Source organism: Scophthalmus maximus, chromosome 3 (assembly GCF_022379125.1).
Source record: "Scophthalmus maximus strain ysfricsl-2021 chromosome 3, ASM2237912v1, whole genome shotgun sequence".
Classification (NCBI taxonomy): Eukaryota; Metazoa; Chordata; class Actinopteri; order Pleuronectiformes; family Scophthalmidae; genus Scophthalmus; species Scophthalmus maximus.
This window is the reverse complement of record NC_061517.1, coordinates 3,148,222-3,172,183: the sequence shown is the minus strand read 5'-3', so window position 1 is coordinate 3,172,183 and position 23,962 is coordinate 3,148,222. Positions and strand designations below refer to the sequence as shown.

Below are 23,962 nucleotides of genomic sequence, written 5' to 3'. Positions count from 1 at the left end.
TAGTAGCATATTTGTCGACACTGATTAAGATAGAGTATTTTAAATGTGGACTTTCCCCCGTCAATATACTGTCTGTGAAAGCATTTGAACATTTATTAATATTTTCTTTTTTTTGTTTTTTTAAATGTTACCTACACTTTCCTGTCTTTTCTATTTTATTTTAGCCATGTAAGACCATCATTGCGCCGCGCGGAATGATTATAGATTGTACTCGTGTGCAACGACGTTGATTTATCTTCTAACCACGTGTTGTGACTTATTAAAAAAGTTTTTTCTGATGATAAAAGTGCAGGAACACGCTCCGTCTTTTGTCGGTGCAGCGTCAGAACGGAAACGTCTACACCGACGGTGACGTTGAGTTCCGTAGGGAACTTTAGGGATTATTGTGGGGATCTGCTTGTTTGACACAAGTAGATGTTTCGCGGTGCGATTTGGTTCCGTTGTTTATTTAAATTGCTGTTGTGTGTTGCGACTCTCTGCATCACATGGACTGTTTCGCAGGAAAAGGACCTGCTCCTGGTGTCATCCACGTGGAAAACACGTTCACTTTGGTTCTTATTTCTCTGGAAGAAAAAAATGCCACTGTACCTAATTTCTTCCAAATAAACATACAAATGAAATGCCTTCCTTCTTTACGTGTTTCTTGTCTTCTGTTTCACCAGATGAAATCTCGTGATGTCCCGCAGTCGTAGCAGCAAGTGAAATGTTTAATATTGTGTTTGTCAACTCTTTTTCTCTTCTGATAAGAACTGAGGAGATGGTTCCTCGTCCCTCAAATAACCTCTGGATTGATGAATTGTGAAACGCTTGTGGTTTTCTTTTGTCCCTGTAATTTCAGTGCTGCAGATACTCGAGTCAAAGTCGACGAGGTGGTCACACTGATTGGAGCGCCCTTCATCCGAACCGAGCAATCAGCAGCCGCTGGCTTTCAGGGTGAGACTTTTGAGATTTGAGGTTCCCTCAGATATTACAGAAGAAACGTCTTTGGTCAGACGCCGTTTGGTTGATTTGGTGTCATGGCAACAAAAGACCAAATAATTGCTCCTATATATAATATAAATAATATATATATATATATTTTTTCGATTTAGATTCATGTTTATTTGTCATTCTGCTCGTGAGACATGAAAGAACGAAATTCAGCACTCAGGTCTCAGTAATAATGACAATAATATAGCGATATCCGTTATGAGTAATAAATAACCATAATATAAATACATAAAAACCAATAAAAATAAAATAGACTGCATATGGTGCAGTAGAAGCAATTCAGACAAGGAGAAGGCAGCAGTTTGGAGTTTGATTAATCTGTAGATTATTCACCCGAGTAATCGAGTAGTTGTTTGGTCCATAGAATGTCATAAAATGGTAAAAAATGACGACAGTGATTCCCCAAAGCCCCAAGAAGATGTTTTGTTATGTCCACACACCAAAGATATTCAGTTTAAGGTCACAGAGGAGTGAAGAAACTGGAAAATATTAATATTTAAGAAGCTAAAATCAGTTAATCTTGACTTTCTTTTAAAAAAAATACTTCAGCCGAGTAATTGATTATCAAAACAGTTGCCGATTAATTTACTAGTCAATTAACTGTTGCAGCTCTAGAGTGCAGTCAGTTTTACTGTTAAAGTCAGAAAACGAGAAATAATGATTGACGTCTTAGTGACGTCTGACCTAAAGCCTTTCAGCCAACACGTGATTAAGTCATAATGGGAAAAATGAGTGACACTGTAATGAGACGGCTGTAGTTGTCTATTCGTCCCCGGCCATTAGGTGGCGCTATTGAACCACACAATAGATTCTCTGTAGTCCCTGGAGACCAAACAAAGACAGAGCGATTAATGTTGATGCAGCTTTTCTTCTGTATCGACTTAGTGATGTGAAAATTTACTTTTACATGTAAAAATGGATCTAAAAGTAACGAGACCTCCATCGGTGCTGAGAGCACAATCACTGTGCAGCTTAAGGATCATCTTTGAAATGTGTATTCATGTACTGTAAACATTGTGACATTAGCATGTATATAGTCAAAATTTATCTATAAATAGAAATAAAAAATCAAATCCTTCAAGGCTGATGAATGAAAATGTAAATGAGTGTATAACTCCACTTCTTCAGTTTGGCTAATTCATAACGCAAATCTTTGCACTAGAAAAGAAAAAGCTTTTTTTTCTTTTTTCTTTCTCTTCCCTCTTTGGTTGTTGTTACTCTTCACCCCTCGGGCTCAAATCTGCTCAAAAGCCTCCAACAGACCACTGCCTCTGTGAGATTAGCCCCAGCCTTTCACCAACAACAATGCCCCTGCTTCTGCTGCACCATGCCTTTCCAAGGAAGCCTGCTCTTGCGGGATTATGGAGAGCAGATCCACATTATTTTCAACAGACAGACACGAACAAGCGCGCGCGCACGCACAAATATCAGGCCACATTGCTGGCTGACGTGAAACTAGTGTCTAAATCAGGATGACACATCAGGGTCACGCCAAACTCAGCTTGGCCCCTTCAGAGTGTGAGGGCCACAAGGAGCATGACATCTGTGCCCGTGATGGAGGAGCTGGTCTCTGAGAAAAGACCCAAGAGACCCAACTTTCAGACGTGGTCAAGACACATTTGTGCAGCGCCCGTCCTCCTCTCCGCTTTCCTCTCCTGGTTACGAAAAAAAGGAGCAAAGAGCCAATGAAAATGCTTCAACACAGTGCACTCTGGTCACGGTATACGGAGTCATACTTAATCCAGTTGGATAAATGCATGATCTTACTACAGGCTAAATGGGGGGGGAAAAGTGACCCTCGCAATATCACACATGATGTTACACACATGTTACATGTGTTAGCTTGCACAAATGGCCCATATTGATCTTTTTTTTCTTTGCAATATTCCCAATTCTGTTGAGGCTGCGCTCGTATCTTAAACTAGAATGTGACACGTTTCAGTGCGCAGTTTTTCAAGTGGACTCTGCGGGTCGGGGTGTGTTGCAGGTTGGGATTTGTTGGGGATTTCAGTTTCCTTGTTTACGACATAATGTGTTGAGTGCACCATGAAAATGTCATAAATTCATGTTGTCAGTAGGTGGCGCTATGGCCATGGCTCAATATTGACATGTAGTTGTGTTAAGGGCGGGACTGTTATCATTCCTGAGAAAGTTGGTGAAGATATGACCACATGGATTTGAGTTATGACAGTCTGAGTTTGAGGTGGATCTGGTGAACCTGGAAGGCAGAGGATGTTAAAGTACCAAACTTGTAACTTCCTGTTCCCACAAGGTGGCGCTATAACTGTGATTCAACATTGACATGTAGATGTGTTGAGGGCGGGTTTGTTATCATGCTTGAGAAGTTTGGGTCAGTTCGTACCTTGGATTACGAACAACTTCTTGTTTCATTGTGAAGGAAATCAAAATGGTCCACTTCCTGTTGGTCGGAGATAATGGCGGCCACTTTTTTTAGGTCTTGACATGATACACATGCGTTCCACATTTTGTTCATCTACGTCAAACTTAAAGCTGCGAGAAATGTGTTAGGGGGCGCTTTCGAGACATTTTACCACGCCCATGCAGATTAATTTCGCAACGTATGACACGCCTTTCCAAATTTTGGTGACTTGTCATGCACGCTTAATCAGTGCAAAATGAGCTCAATTGAGATGGAGAATAATAAGAAACTGAGCAAATCCAAGAGGGCCTTCGCCAGCCACCAGCTGGTCTGTGGTCAGGCCCTAATAAGAAGAATAAACGGAGCAAATACAAGAGGGCCTTTACCAGCCTCCAGCTGGTCGGCGCTCGGGCCCTAATAAGAAGAATAAACAGAGCAAATACAAGAGGGCCTTTGCCAGCCTCCAGCTGGTCGGCGCTCGGGCCCTCATAATAAGAAACGGAAGCATATACAAAGAGGGCCTTCGCCAGCCACCAGCTGGTCGGCGGTCGGCCCCTAATAAGCAGAATAAACGGAGCAAATACAAGTGGGCCTTTGCCAGCCTCCAGCTGGTCGGCGCTCGGGCCCTAATAATAAGAAACGGAAGCATATACAAAGAGGGCCTTCGCCAGCCACCAGCTGGTCGGCAGTCGGGCCCTAATAAGCAGAATAAACGGAGCAAATACAAGTGGGCCTTTGCCAGCCTCCAGCTGGTCGGCGCTCGGGCCCTAATAAGAAGAATAAACGGAGCAAATACAAGAGGGCCTTTGCCAGCCTCCAGCTAGTCCGCGCTAGTTAGCGCTCGGGCCCTAATAAGAAGAATAAACGGAGCATATACAAGAGGGCCTTCGCAAGCCTCCAGCTGGTCGGTGCTCGGGCCCTAAATAGATCATACAGGCAACTGGGGTAGATGCACAGGCACAGGAAGCCGCTCACGGGCAGACTTGAGTCATGCTGGCAAGATCATGCACCCAGAGCTGACAGCACAACACACCCGATTACCAAGCATGTCATTTTATAAAACGCATCCGCGGCCTCGCTATGTAGTTCACAAAACGAGGGGGGGAAACACTGAGCACTTTCTTTCTCCCCCTCTTCCATAATTACTCACTCTTGAACGATAGCGTCGATAGTGAGGAGCAGAGGTTCGTAGGGCCTTAAAGACCTGACGAGCGTCTCCGACTCAAGCTGTAGCGGCTCATTCATTGTGTCATGTGGACTGCTGGCGATGGCATAACCTTTGTGGAGGGAATGGAAGACAACGCGGTCACTCTGGATAACGGTCTCGCAATGAAGAGAAACAGACTCTGTCAGGCCGTCTCAACGTCACCACACACACACGCACATACTCGTTTCCTTACGTCCTGCTTCCATCATGAGGACAGCTCCGTCTCCATGAGGACGTCCCGTGTGACGTTCATGCGCCTCGGTTTTGGCAGGATTCCTCTTCATACATTTCTCCCTTAGCCGCCCTCAGCTCCAACTTGTGCTCCATTGGGCCCCCCGTGTCCGTATGGCGCCCGGCACCAAGGCTGTAGCACCAAACTCTGAGCCTCTATACATAAGCAGTCTCTGTATATGACTTAATAGCTATGCTGCTGATTCATTTACGATACTGCGTTTGTGTTCTAATTGTAACTAGCTAGCTAACTCCTACTGTAGCTAGCTAGCTAGCTAGCAATAGCAGCTGTGTTGATCTCAGCTAGGTAGCTGCTAGCGAGCTGTCGTTGTAGGAGTTTGCTAATAGCTAGCCACCTGTCTTTTGAAAGAAATTAATTGTTGTTTCTCCTAAGTTTGTTTTTCCTCTTTCTGTTCCCCCCTTTCGCTTCCGGGACCAAGACTTTACTTTCTTTAGGGAAGACATGACAAAGTCACTGGACAAATACTCAGAGAACCGCCACCATTTTTTGAAATACATAGTTCAGTCTCTCAACCGATGTATTCTGCCAATTTGTAATTTATGTTATGACACTAATTACTTATAAAACACTTCTTACAAACTAAAAAACTTTTAATTCCAGGCTTTCCAGGGGGCCCCTCACCCTTGGGCCCTGGGTAGTCTGTTACCGCGCATGGCACACAACCGGTGATGCGGCCGTTGGCTTGAGAATCATTTCATTTGATATATTATTGATTGATTTTTTTGTGTGTAAATGATTGATTTAAAGGGGCCATCTGCTCCACGGCAGAATGAACTGTTTGTTCCTTCGGAGATCATGAATCGCTTCCAATTAGGACATCATAAAAAATGATGGGGCTAATATTTCCTGCATATTCCCCCCCCCCATACACGGTCCGGATCCCATATAATTATTCAAATGTTTGTTGAGACAGTGAGCAGAGGATACATGTTTGAACCGTCACTAAGGGGCATTCTCATGTCTCATTACGAGGCTCTGCGTTACTGCCGCCCGACTGAGCAGCCTTAATAAGGAAAGTGACCCAACACCAATAGTATGAGCATGTTTTTCCTCTCACGTCCATTTACTTCTGTCTTCCCGTTGCCCCCCTATCTCTTTTCCTCTTGTCTGTCTGCCTCCCCCCATTTGCCACAACAGCCCCCCACCACCCTCTCGCCCCCCCCCCCCCCACCACCACCACCACCACCACCACCCCTCCCGTGTGTTTGGCAGTCACACAGTCGGCCATGTGTGTGCTGAAGACGTTACATAATTCCCTCCTCTTTTTTTTTTTTTTACTGCACTCCAGATCAAAGAGAACAAACCAGCACAGAAAAAAAAAATTGCTCCTTGTTGATTTTTTTCCCCCTCTTCCTCTTCCTCCACCATCACGTCGCTTCATCAGACTTTCAGCACCCAGAGACTGTACAGTAGACTGTGTTATTATCTGCTTCAGCTCCCCCCCTCCCTTCAAGAAGAGCAAACGGGGGGGATGATGGGTGGTTCAACGTGAATGATAAAGATGTTTCAGGTTTCCGGAGCTCATGCCTTTTCATGATGTACGCTCATATATTTATATAGTGTGGGGAAGTTCAACCCAGGTGCAAAAGAAAAATCAAGAATGTGACAGAGATTAAATTTGTAAAAATGCTCTTCAAAACAGAACTGATGCATTTGTGATGAAGGGTTTCTGCTCAAATAACCACCGTTACAAAAATAACCTAATATGACTAAATGTTCACAGGGAGAACCGATCCCCTGTTATCCACATAAACAAAACCCAAAGGTCTCCATCAAGTGGAAGAAGTGATGAGATAGAGAGATAGAATGAGCGAGAGAGCATCGAATGCTGTCAGAGTGTCAGGGCCTGTCCACAGCCTTGTGAGGATTGAAATAATGAGTGTGTGCTGCGGGAACATTCACCTCCAGTGCCGAGTGCAGACAGTGACTTTTAAAAAGTACACAGCAAAAAGCTACGAGCCCTTTTGGAGTTGAGGGAAAATAAATGCTCCCAAAGGAGTGGGGTGGGGGAACTACAGTGGTGTTGTAATAATCCAAATGACACGAGTTATATTTGGTGCATGTGGGTTATATACATATCGCATGCATTGTGCACTGGCTGTCTCGGCGCCCCCTCTCAGCTGATGTAGAAGTATTTGATTCCCTCCCAAAGAGCTGCGATCAGCAGCCGTCCTTATCTGCGTTAGAACCCCGACCCGGCGATGGGAGAGTGGTTTCGCTGGTGGAGCCGAGCGTTGGCAGGGTTATCTCTGGCCGTCAGGCCTGGGGGCTGCGGGGGGATGTGCAGGTGAACCAGGAATAAAAAGCATCTTTAGGACACGGCACATGTTTGCAGTAGGTGCACAGCCGCGTGGCTGCGGCATCAGACGAATCGTGGGGGAATGGGAGAGGGCAAGGCTTCACAGTGGGTTTGGGTGCTCGGACCGTTATCACACCTGACAGTGTCTGGTTCGGGATCCAGTGGCGCAACGCAGGCGAAACGTAAGCGGCCGGTCATCTGCGAGGCGGAGTGATGGGGTGCGACGTGTCCCACGCCACATTAGGTCCCTTCGACGGGCCACGGCGACTTCAGTCCAGCCACAACACTCTGCCTCCTAGACCTTCAGAATATGGACTTGAATTTCCTCCATGATTTAACCCGATATTTAGATTAATATCATGGGAAAAAATGTTTTGATCTAATTTAATCAATATTGGAACACACTTAATGTCAACACGTGCATTCGGTGCTGCTGAAACAGCTCCTGTCATTCACGTGTGTGTTTGTGAGGTAACACTTGGAAAAATGGTCTCTGCCTTGACCTCGTCGACCCCTGCATGCTGCTCTCCGGTGTCGTACCTGTCACTGTTCAGCTCAGGGAGGGGGGATGGAGAGAGCAGCGCTCAGGGGCCGGAGGCCGACGAGGGGACGCAGACACGTCAGGACACCGTGGCTCTGCCCGGTCGGACTCACTCATCAGTGAGCACAGTTTCCGAACCTCTGACGGATCAGAATAGAAAGCATGCAGCAAATCATAGCTATGACTCAGTGCAGCCCACGAGTCAAAGCGTGTCCTGAAGGCCCTCCGACCTCTTAATCATCGTGTGTGTGTGTGTGTGTGTGTGTGTGTGTGTGTGTGTGTGTGTGTGTGTGTGTGTGTGTGTGTGTGTGTGTGTGTGTGTGTGTGTGTGTGTGTGTGTGTGTGTGTGTGTGTGTGTGTGTGTGTGTGTGTGTGTGTGTGTGTGTGTGTGGAGTGAGGCAGACAAGGGAATGAATGAGTTTGTTCGCATGTGACAGTGCTTCTATAAAAGTTTCCCATGTGTTTTCTCCAGTGTGTCACAAAGAGTAAAGTGCATCTCAACAACAGGCCTCGGAAATGTCCGATGTCTGTGCCCCGTACCTCGTCTTGTGTGTTTTTTTCTCCTCCCCCTCAGTTTTCAGTTCCTATTTGAGGGGAAGCCGGTATTTATGCATGTGGGTCGGCCTTAATTATCCGCGTCTTGTTCCGCACGGTCAAAATGTGCAGTCAAGGGCAAAACTGGCACGAGTGAAAATGTCATGCGACGGGAAGGATGGTGCATGCGGAGCACGCGTGGAGGTCACTCGGTCACATACAACTGTTTGCATGTAAAATAATAATCAAATCATCATCTGCTTTGCGTAAAAAACTCTATCTATTTACGAAACACAAATAATTTCACAGTCACGCTGTCCATTTCCAATATAGATTCTGTTAAAGGTTATTTCGAAGTGAAATGACAAATAGTTTAGGATCAGCCACTTCCTTAATCACCTGCTCACTGTCCACCTCACTTCCTGTTTCCAATAATCTGGGCAAGACCCTGAGGTGAAAAAAATTCTATTGAAGATGCAGATGTTTACTTAAAAATCTCCCTGCTCCTGTTTCTACACACTCACACAGGAATATTGTTCTTTTCTTCTCCCGTTGTCGTTTCTGTGTAAGCAACAGCAGAAAAAAAATCATTTGTCAACTATTGTCAAAGTCCCACAGGACCTGAACTCCAGCAGGAAGAGGCCCGCGGTGGAGCGCAGGGCCTGAAACCCTTTGGGCCGGGGAATCCAGGAGGAGGCCATTAGAGGAGCTTCATTGCAGATCGAGCCTATTCCCCCCACTGGCCTCATATCAGGGCACAAGATCATCCACGCCGCCCTTTCCCATCCCCCTCCCACCACTTGTGCGTGACATCCAGGCTCAGCAAAATGTCCGCCTGCTCACCATGTGGAATTTCATCTCCTTGGCAGAAGTTTGCTATGGAGCCATTCGGTCCTAAAATGAACTGCCTTTGATAATAGTGAAACATACGCCCAGTATATATACTACGATATGGATTTCATGGGGCCAATGACAATATCGATATTAGGGAGTACAAGATTACTGAGGCCGATTCCTAAGATGTCATCATCAAACCTGTATGAAAAAGAAATGTAATTGATGCTTGATATTTTAGTTTAGCCGTAAACTTTCTCATACATTACTATAAATACAAAGAAAACACAAATACAACCAAATATACAGAACTTGAATTCAGAAAATAATCATTTATTTAACCCAAATTGTAAAACATTAATGCAGATTTAAAGGCACATATCTGTTGGCCGATAATATTGGTCGGGCTCTACTATACTCACAGATATTAGGGATGTAGAGAATACGACTGTTTCTTTTCTTGAAATTGTCTGTACCCTGATTCTATTCTCGTGTATTTCACTTCCCCAGTTTCCTCGGCCCTGATTCACGTTCAGTGTTCGACCACGACTCGACCCGTAAACCTCTGGCACACGACGGGACAGAGTTCAGACCGAAGGTAGGAGAGTCACCTTGATCGAATCAAGTTGTTCTCTTCATTGTGACTTTAAATTGACTCTCACGTGCACATAGACTCATCTCAATCACCGTTGCTTAACAAAAGACAACATTCCTTAATTTTAAAATTGTTGTTTTTGCCCGTGTGCATTATTAAAAGAAAAAACATTGTTTGTACAGAAGAGCACTAATTCAATTCAATTCAAGAAACTTTATTTGTCCCCGAGGAGCAATTCAAGGCCACATAGGGTAGCTGTACACACAAAATAGAAACGAGACAAAAACAACAACAACAAAAGCAAATAACTGTACACATAAAAATGAAGGCAAACAACTGTACAAATTCAAAAGATGCCAGCATCAGTGCAAATATTCAGGGCAGATAGCTATAACAAAAATATAATGTGAGGTGTATTGTGGCATCGAGGTATATATTATTAATAAGATGGCTTAAATGTACAGCGGCTGTTACAGTTTAAGGTGCATATGTTCGTGGGGTGCACACTAATGGAGCACTTGAAGCCATATTTTGCCTATTTGATACATTTTTTGGGTCATATCTTCATGGTTGAATGCACTTACTGTGAGTCGCTTTGGACAAAAAGCCTCGGCTAAATGAATATATAGCATAAGAGAAATTTAAACAGTAGAAATTTAAACAGTAGAAATTTAAACAGTAGAAATATGATGCTTTATTATAACAATGCTTACATTTTGACACTAGCTGGTGCAGGTTTCTTCATATGCTGCTGTAAAGGTTTACGAGCTCCAACACAGGCAGAGTTTGGGGGGGGGAGGGTCACATGTACTGTAAATGAAAGCCCCCTTTTGGAAGGGTCGGTATAATTTCCAAAAGAAGGAGATCTGTTAATTTGAACCCATAGATATTCCCACAGTGAGCGTGTCGAGCCCTGAGGATTTGTGACATGGGTAACCTCCTCCACCGGCGTATATATTTGCATGTGTACAGAAATCGTATGCTCCGCTCCGCTCCGCTCTGCACTGCACTGCCTGCGAGCTGTCGCTGCTGCCTGATTCAACTGCAATATTTTTTGCTGTGTCACAAGAACATATCATCAAACGGCAAAAAAGAATCCCTGGGAATCCAGGATATTTTTTTACGTGTCCCAGCGTGCACCCATTCCCCTCAGATCTCAACCCAGCTGCACGGCGTATACGTGTACACGTGTGTGCTGCATAGTTCTGTGTGCATGTGCAAAAGAAAAAGAAGAAAAGACTCTTTGGTCCCCTTGGAAAGTGAACTGGTACACAAAGCGAGTTTCAGCACGGTTCATATTCAGATTGGAAAAAAAAAAGGGGGGGGCCAAATTAGCATATATGCAGAGAAGCTTTGCATGCTTGACATCCTCTCAGCCCTCCGCTGGAAATAGCCAAGCACACAACATCCTCTGATTACATTGATATGTAGATTCATGCATCTGCAAAGATTAGTTATTCATTAATGTATTTGCTTTGAATTCTCGGGGCGAGTGTACCTCAGACAGAAGTCTGGGGCGAAACCGAATTTCCTCAGAGGAGGGTAAAGGAAAGAAGAGAAAAAATGTCCCGAATGATCACAGAAAATCCACATCAGAAATATGCCAGGATCGGTGACCCGCGACAACATAAACCCACATAATGTGCGTTGTGATCAAGAAGAATCCTTTTGGCCCTGGGGTTAAAAAAACTGAGAAAGTATAAAACATAATTATCAGCCGTTTCATCTTCACGGCAGAATTCTTTTTTTCTTCTTCTTGCTCAAAGTGGCCTTTGAGGATTAATCACTGCAGCCCGTGTGAGTTTTATAAGCGGTGGCGTTCTGTCATCCCTTCATAAAAGCATCATGGATCACCAGTTTGCCTCTTCAGTGTCCTCTCCGGCGGCCACACCGCCGGCACTTTTGTTTTTTTTACTTTAAAAATAGGCGCTCGCGACAGAGAGCGCCAAGAAACACCAAACGATATCCCCTTGGTCCGATCTGGCCACAAAATGGGAGCTGAGACTCTCTCTCACGAGGGAGGGAGAGAGAGGGAGGGGGGAAAAAACTGTGTCATGTTCACTCATTCTAATCTATATCAAGTAGCTTTGGACAGTGCTGATGCATAATGCAGTGTCAGTTTATGGTCAGGTTTATTGACATACATCCCCCTCCTCACATCCCTCATCTTCAGTGCTGTCATCAGGGTCGACACACACTCACACACTCACACACACACACACACACACACACACACACACACACACACACACACAAAACACTGACGGATCGTCCAAACATCCCGCACCACCCTCTGCTATCGTCATTTATCCAAATTAACAAAGTATTACGGAGGCAAGAATTATCAGTGTCAAAAGATATACGGAGTGGACATGAAGCTGAAATTCCTTAATCGGGTCACACAACACCGTATATTCACAGAATTCAATGAGACACAGGAAGTGTCAGTTAAATAGGTCAGTTTTTGAAATAGAATAATAACAATTTGAAGCATAAAATGTGGATTTATGTTCATTGTATGAAAATAAAAAAAAATGTTGGTAATGAGAAAATGAAGAGGTTCAGTCTATTACTGCTGGAGCCACTGAAAACATCTGCACCCTGATTGTGCTGTGTGCTCGATGGCTCCCAGCTAATATAGAACTCCCTCGTCGTGTCCCCCCCCAAAATAATCATGATCTATGGCTCCTGTGGCCGCAGCACATCCGTTTGTTTCTGTGGCGACTGGTTTTCATAGGTAATGATGCTAAATTACACAAGTGGGAATAGAGGGGAGGCGAGTAAGTCATCCATCAGGGGCAAGTTAATATGAGCTGCCATTAGGGGCATTATTCAAACCCCAGTTCACTCCAACATATAGCTTTCTGTCCCTAACCTCTCTCCCTCTCCCTCTCTAGACACACACACACACACACACACACACACACACACACACACAGAGCTCGCCACGAGCTACGAGAGGGGACATCTCATTCTTTTATCCACGGCGAGTCATTGTGGTGGTGTCAGCGGGTGCTGTCTCTTTTATCACACTGGAAGCTAATGGAGGCAGCGACTGCAGGAGGTGGGGGAGAAGATGCAGGCGCGCGCACACACACACACACGCGCGCACACAGAAGTACACACAGAAGTACACACAGAAGTACACACAGAGCCATAAGAGGTTGGGGAGATGGGGCGGGCACGCCAGGCCCCGGGGCGGGAGCTGTTTTGTGCCGATGTTTTTTCTTGTTTGTCGAAGCCTCTCTATCAGCTTGTGTTTCTGACACTTCATAAACCACAAGTAAAAAAAAAAGCTTCAGACGCTTTTTCTCTCATTCCCTTTTGATGTTATTCTAAAAAAAACTATTTTACTGTGGTGTTTACATCTTTCTTTTTTTTTTTTTACCCTCATGCTCGAGTTCTGTTTCATTTTTTACACGTCCCACTTGGCCTCAGTCGACCACACAAAGACATATCCTAGCTATGCTACAGTTTCTTTCCACCTATGTGTAGTTTTATTGTTTCTCACATTTTTTGTATATTATGTGAGGTAGAAATACTTTAATGGACAACAACAGGGAGATAATAGCCAATCACTGCAGGAGGACGGAGCGCGGCATCCATCTTTTGATAGGATCATTGGGGACGACCTCATTTCTACGTGTTGAAAAGAGCACAGTGCCGTTACACTAAACACACGCGCTTGTAAGGGACACATTGCCAGGCATGTATTGTTTTTTTTAAATACTTTCTATAATTCTTTATTTTTTCCAGTCTTTTTCTGTTTGTATAACATAACAATCGTGCTTTATCATGTGACACCATTTAGATACATATCATGTTTATATGTTTTACATTAGGCAGTGAGACAGTTAAAAATATACAAAACAATATTGTTGTTTTTTTTTTTACTAGACATAGTTTCTATTTTTAATATAGTCGTCGATATCTTCATTGTCATCGTCGTCATCTCTTATACTTCTGTAAGATATGTGCTTTAGCTTCTCGGTCAAAATATTATTGCAGAAAACAGCAACTCCATTTTTTTTTTTTCTTCAACATTTAGACAATAACTTCCAATGTATTACAGACATTCACAGTTACACGTTTTACACGGTACAGTTTTTACGACAACAGTTCCAGAGAAAACTGCGGTAGAGTAACTTTATACAAAATTCACAGGACATGAACTGCAGTAGCCATTTTCACACCTTCGCTCGCGTTGTTGTTGCTTTTCCGAAGTGAACGTGTTCTGCTCGACCCGATGCTTTTCACAGTAGCTGCCGTAGAAGCAAACTAACGTTGTCCTAACACACGATGGCAAACGTCTGGGCGGGGGGGGGGAATTAAAGCTTTGTGCTTTTCACTAGTAAAGCAAAGACAATAACGGAAAACAGGAAACAGGCCACTTGCTTACTGGCCTGCACTTATACATCTACATATGTATTGCTGAGTTACATGTTGATCAAACTATAACTGATCATCACACATAAAAGGAAAATAATGATGACTGTACTTCGACACAGAGTTGGTCCAGGTTTTTTTGTGTGTGTGTGTGTGTGTGTGTGTGTATGTATGTGTGTGTGCTCGCATAAAAAGTGGTATTTTCATACTTGTGCCCAGTCGTGTAAACAGACTATGGCTTAGTTGGAATCTGCGCATTGGCTTAAGGCCTTTCTCAGTTTTAGTTTTTTTTTGTCAGGAGACGTTTCAGATTTGTTTTCACTGATAGTTCCTGAGGAATGCATGCAAAACGTAAACAGGATTGACTCGTCAGCATTAAGGGATCGTCCAAGTTTTCGTAAAATCACTTTTCTAACCCTGTGCTTTTTTTCTTCTTCTTCGTCTTTTTTTTTTTTTGTGTGTACTTCTTTGTACCCTGTGCTTTTACCAACCGAACACTAAACGGCATAGTTTTTGCTTCTGTCTGCCTCATTTGATTTTGGTCCTCCATCACAAACACGTATAGTATAAAACATCCTAAAAATAATTCTAAAAATGCTTTGATCACATAAAAGTTTTCTCTTCTTTTTTTCTTCTTTTTTTTTACTGAAAAAAAAAGAAAGGAAAAAGTAATACAAAAAATTAACAGTCTCTCTCTCACACGCAGACAATATCTTTTTTCAACAATTACTGGATTGCTGCAGAGCTCTTAATCGTGAACTTCTCATTGGCTTTGTTCTCTCTCAGAGCTCGTCATCCGCCGGGCGCCCGGTGGTTTTGTACCTCACAGAGTGCAACATTTGGAAAAGGGACAACTGTGTGAGGTTCAGTAAACATCCACAACAGAATCGACGCCATCCCCTTTGCGTTCTTCAGTGGTGTCAATTTTTCGCTCACTACTTCATCTACTTATATTCACACAGTATTTACTGGATTCATGAAGATACTCGACAAATTTCTAATCTATATCTCTGTGGGGTATTTTTTTTTTTCTTCCTCTTCTTTTCTCACAGTATTACACAGTAAGTTTACAATTACTTTTTTTGAAACTCAGATTTATGGTTGTATTTGTGACCAACAGTCTTTCATGTTGTTTTCAGAATGCAAAGCAACAAATACAAATGCAGAAAAATTTGACATGGTTTGAAGATCTGTGTTTTGATTACATATCGCCCCTGGAGGTAGGTGGGTCAATTAAAATCTTGGAAGTCCTTTTGCAATGTTCTCTTTTTTTTTTGTCTACACGCTCCATGTGGGTTTTTCTTCGTTGTCTACACATTGGCCTCGGCATTGGTCAGGTTAGAGGTGGGGCTCGTTGGGTTCGAGGGGTTAGCGGGCTCCGTCGGGCTTGCTGCGTTGGGCGGCGGACTAGTTGGACTAACAGTCGTGGTGGTGGCGGTGGGATTTACTGGACTGGTCGTGGAGGCGGCGGCGGCGGTGGTGGTGGTGGTGGTGGTGATGGTGGTGGGACTAGTCGCCGGGTTCACTGGGCTGGCGGCGGCGACCGCTGGATTTGCTGGGGGAGGAGCTGGGTTAGCCGGCGTCACGGGGCTGATGGCGGCGACTGGAGCCGGGCTGGCGGGGCTGGCGGCGTCGGCGGGAGCCGGGCTGGCGGCGCTGGCGGGATCGGCTGGACTGGATAGGTTGGCGGTGTTGGTTTCCACCAGCTGCTCGGGTCCGTTCTCTTGAGGTCGCCTGGCGACCGCAGGAGGCCGCAGCATTATCCGAAGTCGCTTTTGGGGGGGAGAAGCAAAGCACAAACGAAATGACATCGGAGACCCGGAATAGATTTGGAAAAAATGGCAACACGAGCGAGCGAAGGCCTGCGGTGCTCGCTTACTGTACGAGGCTCCTTACCTCTTTGTAAGTGCCCTTGAGTCCCAGATACATGTAGATCATGTACCCTGGTATAAGAATCATGGAGGACAGCGACATGAGCCAGCCCACTCCCTGACCCCAGGCTGGGAACACATAGGTTCCCAGGGTGAGAGGAACCATTTGTATGGCGCTGAACAAGAACACCCCCTGTGGGAGACACGAGACGCTTTAATGCATCCTGACACCGCCGACTCCGAACAGCGCTGTCTCGGGCCACGACGTGGCTGCGGGCAGCTAATATTGACTTTGATTTATTTGTTTCATTTGTCATGTCACGACATTTAGATGTACTGTTGCGTCAGATCGCAAGGACTCACACCGACGATGACAGGGGTGAACACGACCCAGCACATCTTCCACCATATACAAGGCCGGTAGCCGATCATCTCCTCGATGTTGTCGTAGAACTTGTTCACACCTGCGAGACAAGATGAGTCCGTGATCGAAATATTCATATCCAATTTATTTCAATTTGTCCGCTGGTCCGCCACGCATGGCGATGAGGACGGCGAGGCGGAACACACGAGTGCTCGCGACCTTGAAGGCTTGAACAGCGTTTTGAAGCCACACAAAATATCTCTGGGTAGGTGTGGCATTTAAAAAAAAATCTTATTCATATGTGAAAAAACAACATTTCACCAATTTTCTCATCATTTTCACTTTTGCTCTATTCAGGTAAACGTTGACGATACACACCGTAGAACCAGGATATGGAGATGCATTCAAAGAAGACCAAGAAGAGCAGACACATTCCACTGGCAGAGTAGTAGTCAAACAGTTTGAACACATAGATGCCACCCTGTTTCAGAAAAAAAAAATGATTAGACAAATGTGCAGAATGCAGCATAAGATACTCTGTAAATGTAACAGTTGCCAAAAAGCAAGGAAGAAGTGGTCCAGAGTTTAAAATTGGGTCTTGCCCAGGACATACAGATGCATGTATTATTTTTACTTGTATCTTCTAATCACATAGTTCCTGCGTTTGCTTCGTCCTTCTTTTGGTTCACAGTCACCGGGAGTGGTGGAGGAGCGGCTCTGCCGTACCTGCGTGATGTTTGACAGTCCGATCACATAGGACACCAGACAGACGACGGCGATGAAGATCTCTCGTCTGCCCCTCAGAGCTCGGGGAAACTCGTCCACCAGAGCGGTGATGAAGCCTTCGACGGTGCAGAACTGAAGGTGCAGAATGAATGAAAAACCGCGTTAGCATTCAGGAATGTGGATTTTTTTTGCCGCTGCTTTTTTATGTGATGTAGTATTTTTATATTTTACGGCTGCAATTAACGATTATTTTAATTATCGATTTATCTTTCGACTATTTTCTCGATTTATCAGTCAGTTGTTTGGTTCATGAAATAGTTAAAAATGTTTGTTCCCCAAAACCCTCAAGATTATGGTTTTGGTTTTTTTCCACACACCATAGATATTCAGTTTACTGTCACGGAGGAGAAAAGAAACCAGAAAATATCCACATGTAAGAAGCTGAAATCAGAGGTTTTTGCCTTTTTCTTTTTTTTCATAAAAACAACTTGAACCGATTAATCGATTATTAAAATAGTTGGCGGTTAATTTACTAGTCGATTACTAATCGATTAATCGATGAACTGTTGCAGCTCTAGTATATTTACTTATTGTTTTACTTTAGCATGTAGAGGTGTGTGAACATCTCTACATGGATGTAGTCTTTGTGTGATCAGTCTGACTGACGATAAAACATGACACAACTCATGTCTCAAACAATGGGGACAAAAAAACCTCAACGTGATCTTGGAAAAGACCAAAGCAGCTATTTAATAAAAACATCTCATCGTTGGTGTCACACCTCATCTGATTCCAATGCATTGTCGCTGCGCCATGCGGTACGAATTAGAAAACCCATAAAGATCATTATGATTTACGCCTGTTAATTTGAAGCGCTGCTGGTGGTGGTCGTAGCCAGTGCACTGCCACGAGCATATGTCTTTTTCTTTTTTAGTCTCCGTGGCCTTATTCCAAGCCAAATATCAAACGCAGACACAGAAAACCTGCGGGGGGGGGGGGGGGGGGGGGGGAACACGGAGGTGATAGAGTTGCATTAAGAAGAGCTGACAGCTGGTGTCAAAGCTCAGCTATATCTGTGCACAAGAAGCAAATTGCATGCTTATCATGCAGAGAGCAGGGGTGATGCTGCATGTGATACGCGCCTAGTACCTACATTTGAATATTGAGGTCATAGCCCACGAGCGAGCTTACCTGGCTGTCTATCCCCAGCATGAGCAACATGGAGAAGAACAGAATGGCCCAGAGAGGAGACATGGGCAACTTGGTCACGGCCTCCGGGTAGGCCAGGAAGGCCAAGCCAGGACCTGGATGGTAAAAAAAAAATCATATTTCGTCAGGTTTTCATTCTCGCAGCACCTCTGATTATCACATGGCAGTCAGTGTTAATGACAGTGCACCTTCTTTGTTAATCACAGAAGAAGAACAAAAAGAATCTGTGGTTACCCGAAGCTGCCACGTCGGCGATGTCTTTCTTTGTCACGTGTGCCATGAAGCCGACAATGGAGAAGATCACAAAGCCAGCGAACATGCTGGTGCACGAGTTGATGCAGCACACGATGATAGAGTCTCTGGGGGGGGGGATATAAAACAGGCGGCTGTGGTCAGAGATTTAAGTTGACACGGGAGAGACTGAGATGCGGAGGAGCCATCGCCACGAATTATTTCCTTTTGATCATATCACATGTCCAGTAAAAAAACACACAATTTTATTGTTTATGTCAGACATAAACGGATTTCATTTAAGAACTCGTATCCAATAATGAACTCCTCATATATACGACGAGAAGATAGATCCATTTTGAGACCAGCACACAGAAATGAATGTATTTTTTTTATTTTTTTATAACCGATTGTTTATGTGACCTAGAACCACGAGGCTTCTAGGAGAGAGGGAAAAAACACTCAGGTTTTCGCAATCCTTGTAGTTTCTTTTTTCTCCCCAGTGTGCACACTGCCTGCAACAAACGGCCTTCTCCTCATATTCAAGCCAGCATTTCACGTTAATAAGATCCTTTAATATTGTCCTGAATATACACGTATGAAAATGCAGCTAATTACTTCACTGCCCCTTTTTTTTTTTTTTTTTTACAATATTACAATTGACACGATTCTCTGCTCACTGTCGTAGATGATCTCCCACTGGCGATCAATCACCAGTCTCACCTGTAAACGTTGTTTTTGAACGGGTTATAACTGCCCAGAGCGATGAGAGACCCCAGTCCCAATCCATAGGAGAAAAAGATCTGGGTGGCTGCATCCAGCCAGACCTGACGGAGAAAGAGAAAGGAGCGGTTTAGCTGCGCGAAGGCCGACCTGCGTACCTGCTAGATGTAGGATTCAGCATAATGACATATTGTTACCTCGGACTCTTTGAGTTTCTCAAAGTTGGGGGTGATGTAGAACAGAATTCCGTCACTAGCTCCGGGTAGAGTCACCCCGCGGATGAAGAGGATGAACAGCATGAAGTAGGGATACGTGGCCGAGAAGTAAACCACCTATGGAGAGCGCGAGATGGTTATCGAGCAGGATGACACACATATTGCATCTTAAAAAATTTTGCTAATGAATTAATCCAGCCAATATTCAGACTAGAGCCCGACCGATATATCGGTTGGCAGATAATATCGGCCAATATTATCGGCCAACCGATATATCGGTCGGGCTTTAGTCTGTTTGTTATAAGTTCGATGTATTTGGTTGTATTTTTCCTTTCAATTTATAGTTATATATGATAAAGTTCATGGTTAAACTAAAAAACCCAGCCTCAATTACATGTCTTTGTCATGAAGGGTTTGAAAATGGCATTTTGTAAATTGTTGACGAATGTAAAATTATATCTATTGGCCGACGTATCGGTATCGGGAATCTTGTACTGCCAAATATCGATATCGGCATATGCCCCCAAAAATCCCTATTGGTCGGCCTCTCGATGTTTTTTTTTCTCTTCCAGACAAATAAATAAAAGGGATGAAGAGACTAAAGCTCCGTCTCTCTGTCTCTGTGCATTTATGACACAGTTCGAGCAAATTTGTGAGCAAACTGTGCAGGGGGGGATGGGGGGGGATGTTTGGAACCAAGACAAATTTTATTAGCCATGGTCACGTGACGCAGTCCACTTTTCGAAATGTGGCACCACGAGGGAGGGAAACTGCTCCAAGTGGAGGGAGCGAGGACAAAAAAAAACCCCAGATTGCAGTGTGGCGGTCTGTCGCTCCTCCTATCGCGGATCCGCACTCGGTATGAACGCGCGCGTCAGGAGAATTGGAATTAGAAGGCAAAACCGCCACGAGGGGAGAGGACAGGATTAGTGAACACGAGAGCGTTTGATGTCGCCTCTCTTATTTTGAAATCAATCTGAACGACGCTGACTACAATCTAAAAATGATGTTGATCGATGAGATGATATTAGCTGTCGCATACGGATCAGGACTTTGCGTGTATCCAGAGCCGGGGCCTCTTACCTTCCCCGTCCAGCCAACGCCTTTCCAGATGCAGAAGTACACAAGGACCCAGGCGATGGCCAGAGTTATTGCCAGTGGCACTCGAAGCTGGCCTGGTTTTTCCAAGCCATCGGTCATTTCATGAACGTTGCGCCTATACAAGTCAGAGCGAGTGGACAATAAGTCTATTATACACACACACACACACACACACACACACACACACACACACACACACACACACACACACACTGGAGGGGAAACGAGCACGAATCCCTGCGATGCATTCAGAACACAGTCGTTAAAGCAACAGAAAAGCCAAGTCAATGTCTTACTCCCAGAACTCCACCACTGAGCTGGTGAGGTTGGTGGTGTCTATGATGGAGTAGTTGGTGTAACACTTCTCTGTGTTCCATGCGTTGTTACACGAGCTCCATGGAAGTTGCTGGAAAAAAAACAAGAAAAGGACACGTTATCTTTAAAAACCAAACTTTAGGGATTCAAAGTACAAACAGGTTTCTGACAGGTTCCACATGCTTCGTAAAGATAGAGCAACCTTGACCCTACGCTGGTTTATTTATTCTGGGTGATCACTACTTACACTGGTGAAGGAGTTGTACAGGTAGTAAATGGCCCAACTAATGATAACAATGTAGTAAATGTTAAGCCAGAAGGAGAGGACGGCGGCTGCAAGGCCCACACCTGTCACACACACACACAAATAAACCATTTTAAGGAAATGTTCCCGTATGGATTTGTTGCAAAATAGTTTAAAGGTGCCTGGGATTGATATATAGATTTCCAAGATTATGGATATATACCTTTAAACATAGGAGCCAGCTTCCACACACCAAGCCCTCCAATGGAGGTGTATTGTCCGAGGGCGGTCTCCAGTAGAAACAAGGGGACCCCGGCAAATATGAGGGTCAAAAAGTAAGGAATCAAGAAGGCTCCTGCGTGGTGGACGAGAGTAGAATATCAGAATGGAAACTATACACCGATGGACCACATCAGCACCACGCCACCCCATAACATCATGCACAGCTGGCTGCACACATATATACGTTGCATCCTGGAGAAGTGTCATTTTTATCTGCAAAGAGAATAGCATTTACCTCCGCCGTTCTTCCCACACAGATACGGAAACCTCCACACGTTGCCAAGTCCAATTGCGTAACCCACGCACGACAGGAGGAAGTCAAATTTTCCCGCCCATGTCTCCCTGTCGGGCAGATCCTTCTTCTGCTTCTCGGGCTTCACGTCCAGCGACGTGGGCTTGTCGCTGTTGGCCGCCACCTCGTTCAGCTCCGTGGCGGCTCCGTCCGCCTTGGTGCCGTTCGTCGCCATGGCTTTGGGTTTGGCGCAGCAGGAGGAGGAGGAGGAGGAGGAGGAGGAGGAGAGGGTCCTGGTGGCCGTCGGACGCGAGGATGCTTCAGCACCGGTCCACGTAGACAGCAGCTTCACGGTCTTTTTTTTTGTTGTTTTGTCTCTCCCCCCCCCCCCCCTCCTCCCTGCTTTTTTTTTTTCAAGAGCCTTATAACCTCTGGACACACGAGTGTCTGGAGATGACGCCCGTGCGCGCGCACACGCGGGCTCGCCGCTCCGCCGTCAACCTGCAGGAATCGTGAATATAGAGCAACATTGGTCGGTTTCTCTGAGAATGTGCGTTGTTGTTGTTGTTGTTGTGGAAGCAAATATATGGACAACAATGTTCCTCCACACAATTCAATTCAAGTCACACTTTTAAAATGTGCATTTAAAAAAAAAATAAAAATGTAATAACTCAGACTGAAGAGGTTTCGTGAGCATTCGGCTCCCTGACAACATTTTATTGACATCACACCAAAAGAAAACCTATCGATGGCAAAGTCACGCTGGACATAACTACGAGAAAGATTATGCGTAAATGAAAGCAGATCGACGCACGCACACACACACACACACAACCAGCCCCAATCAAAGTCTGCACTCCAATATACAGGAATAAATGAAAACGAGAAATCAAACTTTAAGACAAATAACTGGGTTTTCAAGACGTGCACCTCAAGTGCGAGACGCACCGTGTAGCGCTAAAAGCAGAATATGAGAAATTAAGCATAACGAAATCCACCAGTTACCACCTGCAGAACCCCCCCTCCCCCCTCCAAATACTTCCTATCCACACACACACACGCACACACGCACAGCATCAAAGCAGCGGGGGACACACACACAAGAGAGGGTCTCAAACAAACTGGAACACAGAAAATAACGCACAGTGGAGACAAAGGGACGTCCAATGCGTAAAAGCTTTACGCGCCGAGCTGCGCCGAATGGCTCCTCGACTGGCAGCCCGACGCACGGGAGCAGCTCTCCACATTTTGCACCATCCAGTAGAACCACCAACTCATCAACCCTGCATTTAATTGACTGTATAACATGTACATGTATATATATATATATATGTGTGTGTGTGTGTGTATACATTGACCATATCTATAGGTGCAGCGCTCACCTTCAGACCCACAGCAACATATTGACATGTCTCATTTAACAATTCAATCAATGAACCACACACTCGCTGCACACGCACAGACAGACGCCAGGATTCAGCAGCAGTTGTGTGTGTGTTTTCTTCTCTCCCACTCACAATGGATGTGCGATCCGCTCCGCCGGGGATCGTGGACGCTGCCCGCCGCAGAGCCCGAGACGAGGGGTGCGTGGATTGATCCTCCCGTGGACGAAGTTGTAAACTCCCCGCGTATCTCGGAGCATAAACGGATTTTTACTTCCATTAAAAAAAAGAAGAGGGAGGAGGAGAAGAAGAAGACTCGCAGCGGTAGATGTTGTCCAAGCAGGAGCTGTCCAGCGGGGAGCAGTGCTGAAGACCAGGAGGAGGAGGAGGAGGAGGAGGAGTGAGTGAGTGAGTGAGGAAGAGGAGGAGGAGGAGGAGGAGGCTGAATCAACACGGGCAACAGCCGCTTCGCCTTGTGCGACTGTGGAACATCAACAACCCAGAGACTCAACTCGCATCTACAGCCTCAATGTCATCTCAAAGTCGTCGCCCCCCTCCTCCTCCTCCTCTTCCTCCTCTTCCTCCTCTTCATCTATAGGCTGCACTGACGTCGCAATCTACTTATTACATGATAAATATCAAAAATGAGGTGCACTTCTTTCTCGCCACGAGACCAACGAAGTTTTGTAGATTTTTTTTTTGTAGGATTTCCATTCCACAATATTTTCCTCTATTTATTTTACATAAAGTCTTTTTCAGGATTTTTTTAAAATCCCCCATAGACACTTTAAGAATCAAACTGCTTACATTTTTTGGGGATTCTCTCTGCTGCTGCTGCCCCCACCCAGACCTAAAAAAAAAGATTAAAAAAAAATAGAACACCCCTCCTCCCCCCCACCACCGCCACCAGTTATAACATGTATTGTCGAAAATGGAAACATATGGAGGGGGAAATATTAAGCAGCACATTGTGGCTGTGTACATCAGTCCATCAGCCGCCTGTCTGCAAATCTGACTGATTGTGGGGAGCTCGTCAATGAAGGGAGGG

General features: G+C 44.9%; 1 protein-coding gene and 1 long non-coding RNA gene across 2 annotated transcripts; one reads left to right on the top strand and one right to left on the bottom strand.

The window, feature by feature from the left end:
• Positions 1-781: 781 nt before the first annotated feature.
• LOC118316787 lies at positions 782-16,928 on the top strand. Its single transcript, XR_007030483.1, has 4 exons — positions 782-933; positions 9,549-9,636; positions 16,222-16,519; positions 16,612-16,928. It is a non-coding gene; the product is annotated as an uncharacterized LOC118316787 (long non-coding RNA).
• LOC118316785 (sodium- and chloride-dependent GABA transporter 1-like) lies at positions 13,587-23,433 on the bottom strand. The gene is made up of 15 exons (XM_035644971.2): positions 23,050-23,433; positions 21,536-22,033; positions 21,242-21,373; positions 21,022-21,122; positions 20,756-20,865; positions 20,442-20,574; positions 19,341-19,475; positions 19,144-19,247; positions 18,424-18,548; positions 18,172-18,284; positions 16,981-17,112; positions 16,633-16,735; positions 16,254-16,354; positions 15,916-16,083; positions 13,587-15,791 (listed from the first exon to the last, which is right to left on the bottom strand). Exons 2-15 carry the CDS (start codon positions 21,765-21,767, stop codon positions 15,330-15,332), a joined length of 2,151 nt encoding a protein of 716 aa, XP_035500864.2. The 5' UTR covers positions 21,768-22,033; positions 23,050-23,433; the 3' UTR covers positions 13,587-15,329.
• Positions 23,434-23,962: the final 529 nt, after the last annotated feature.

Bases quoted from the DNA above. Each gene is read 5' to 3' on its own strand.
- LOC118316785 (XM_035644971.2), bottom strand. From the start codon at position 21,767: ATGGCGACGAACGGCACCAAGGCGGACGGAGCCGCCACGGAGCTGAAC. The intron at 21,374-21,535 runs GTAAATGCTATT...TCCACCACGCAG, and splicing joins GTGTGGGAAGAACGGCGGAG to GAGCCTTCTTGATTCCTTAC. The intron at 21,123-21,241 runs GTATATATCCAT...TGTGTGTGACAG, and splicing joins GCTGGCTCCTATGTTTAAAG to GTGTGGGCCTTGCAGCCGCC.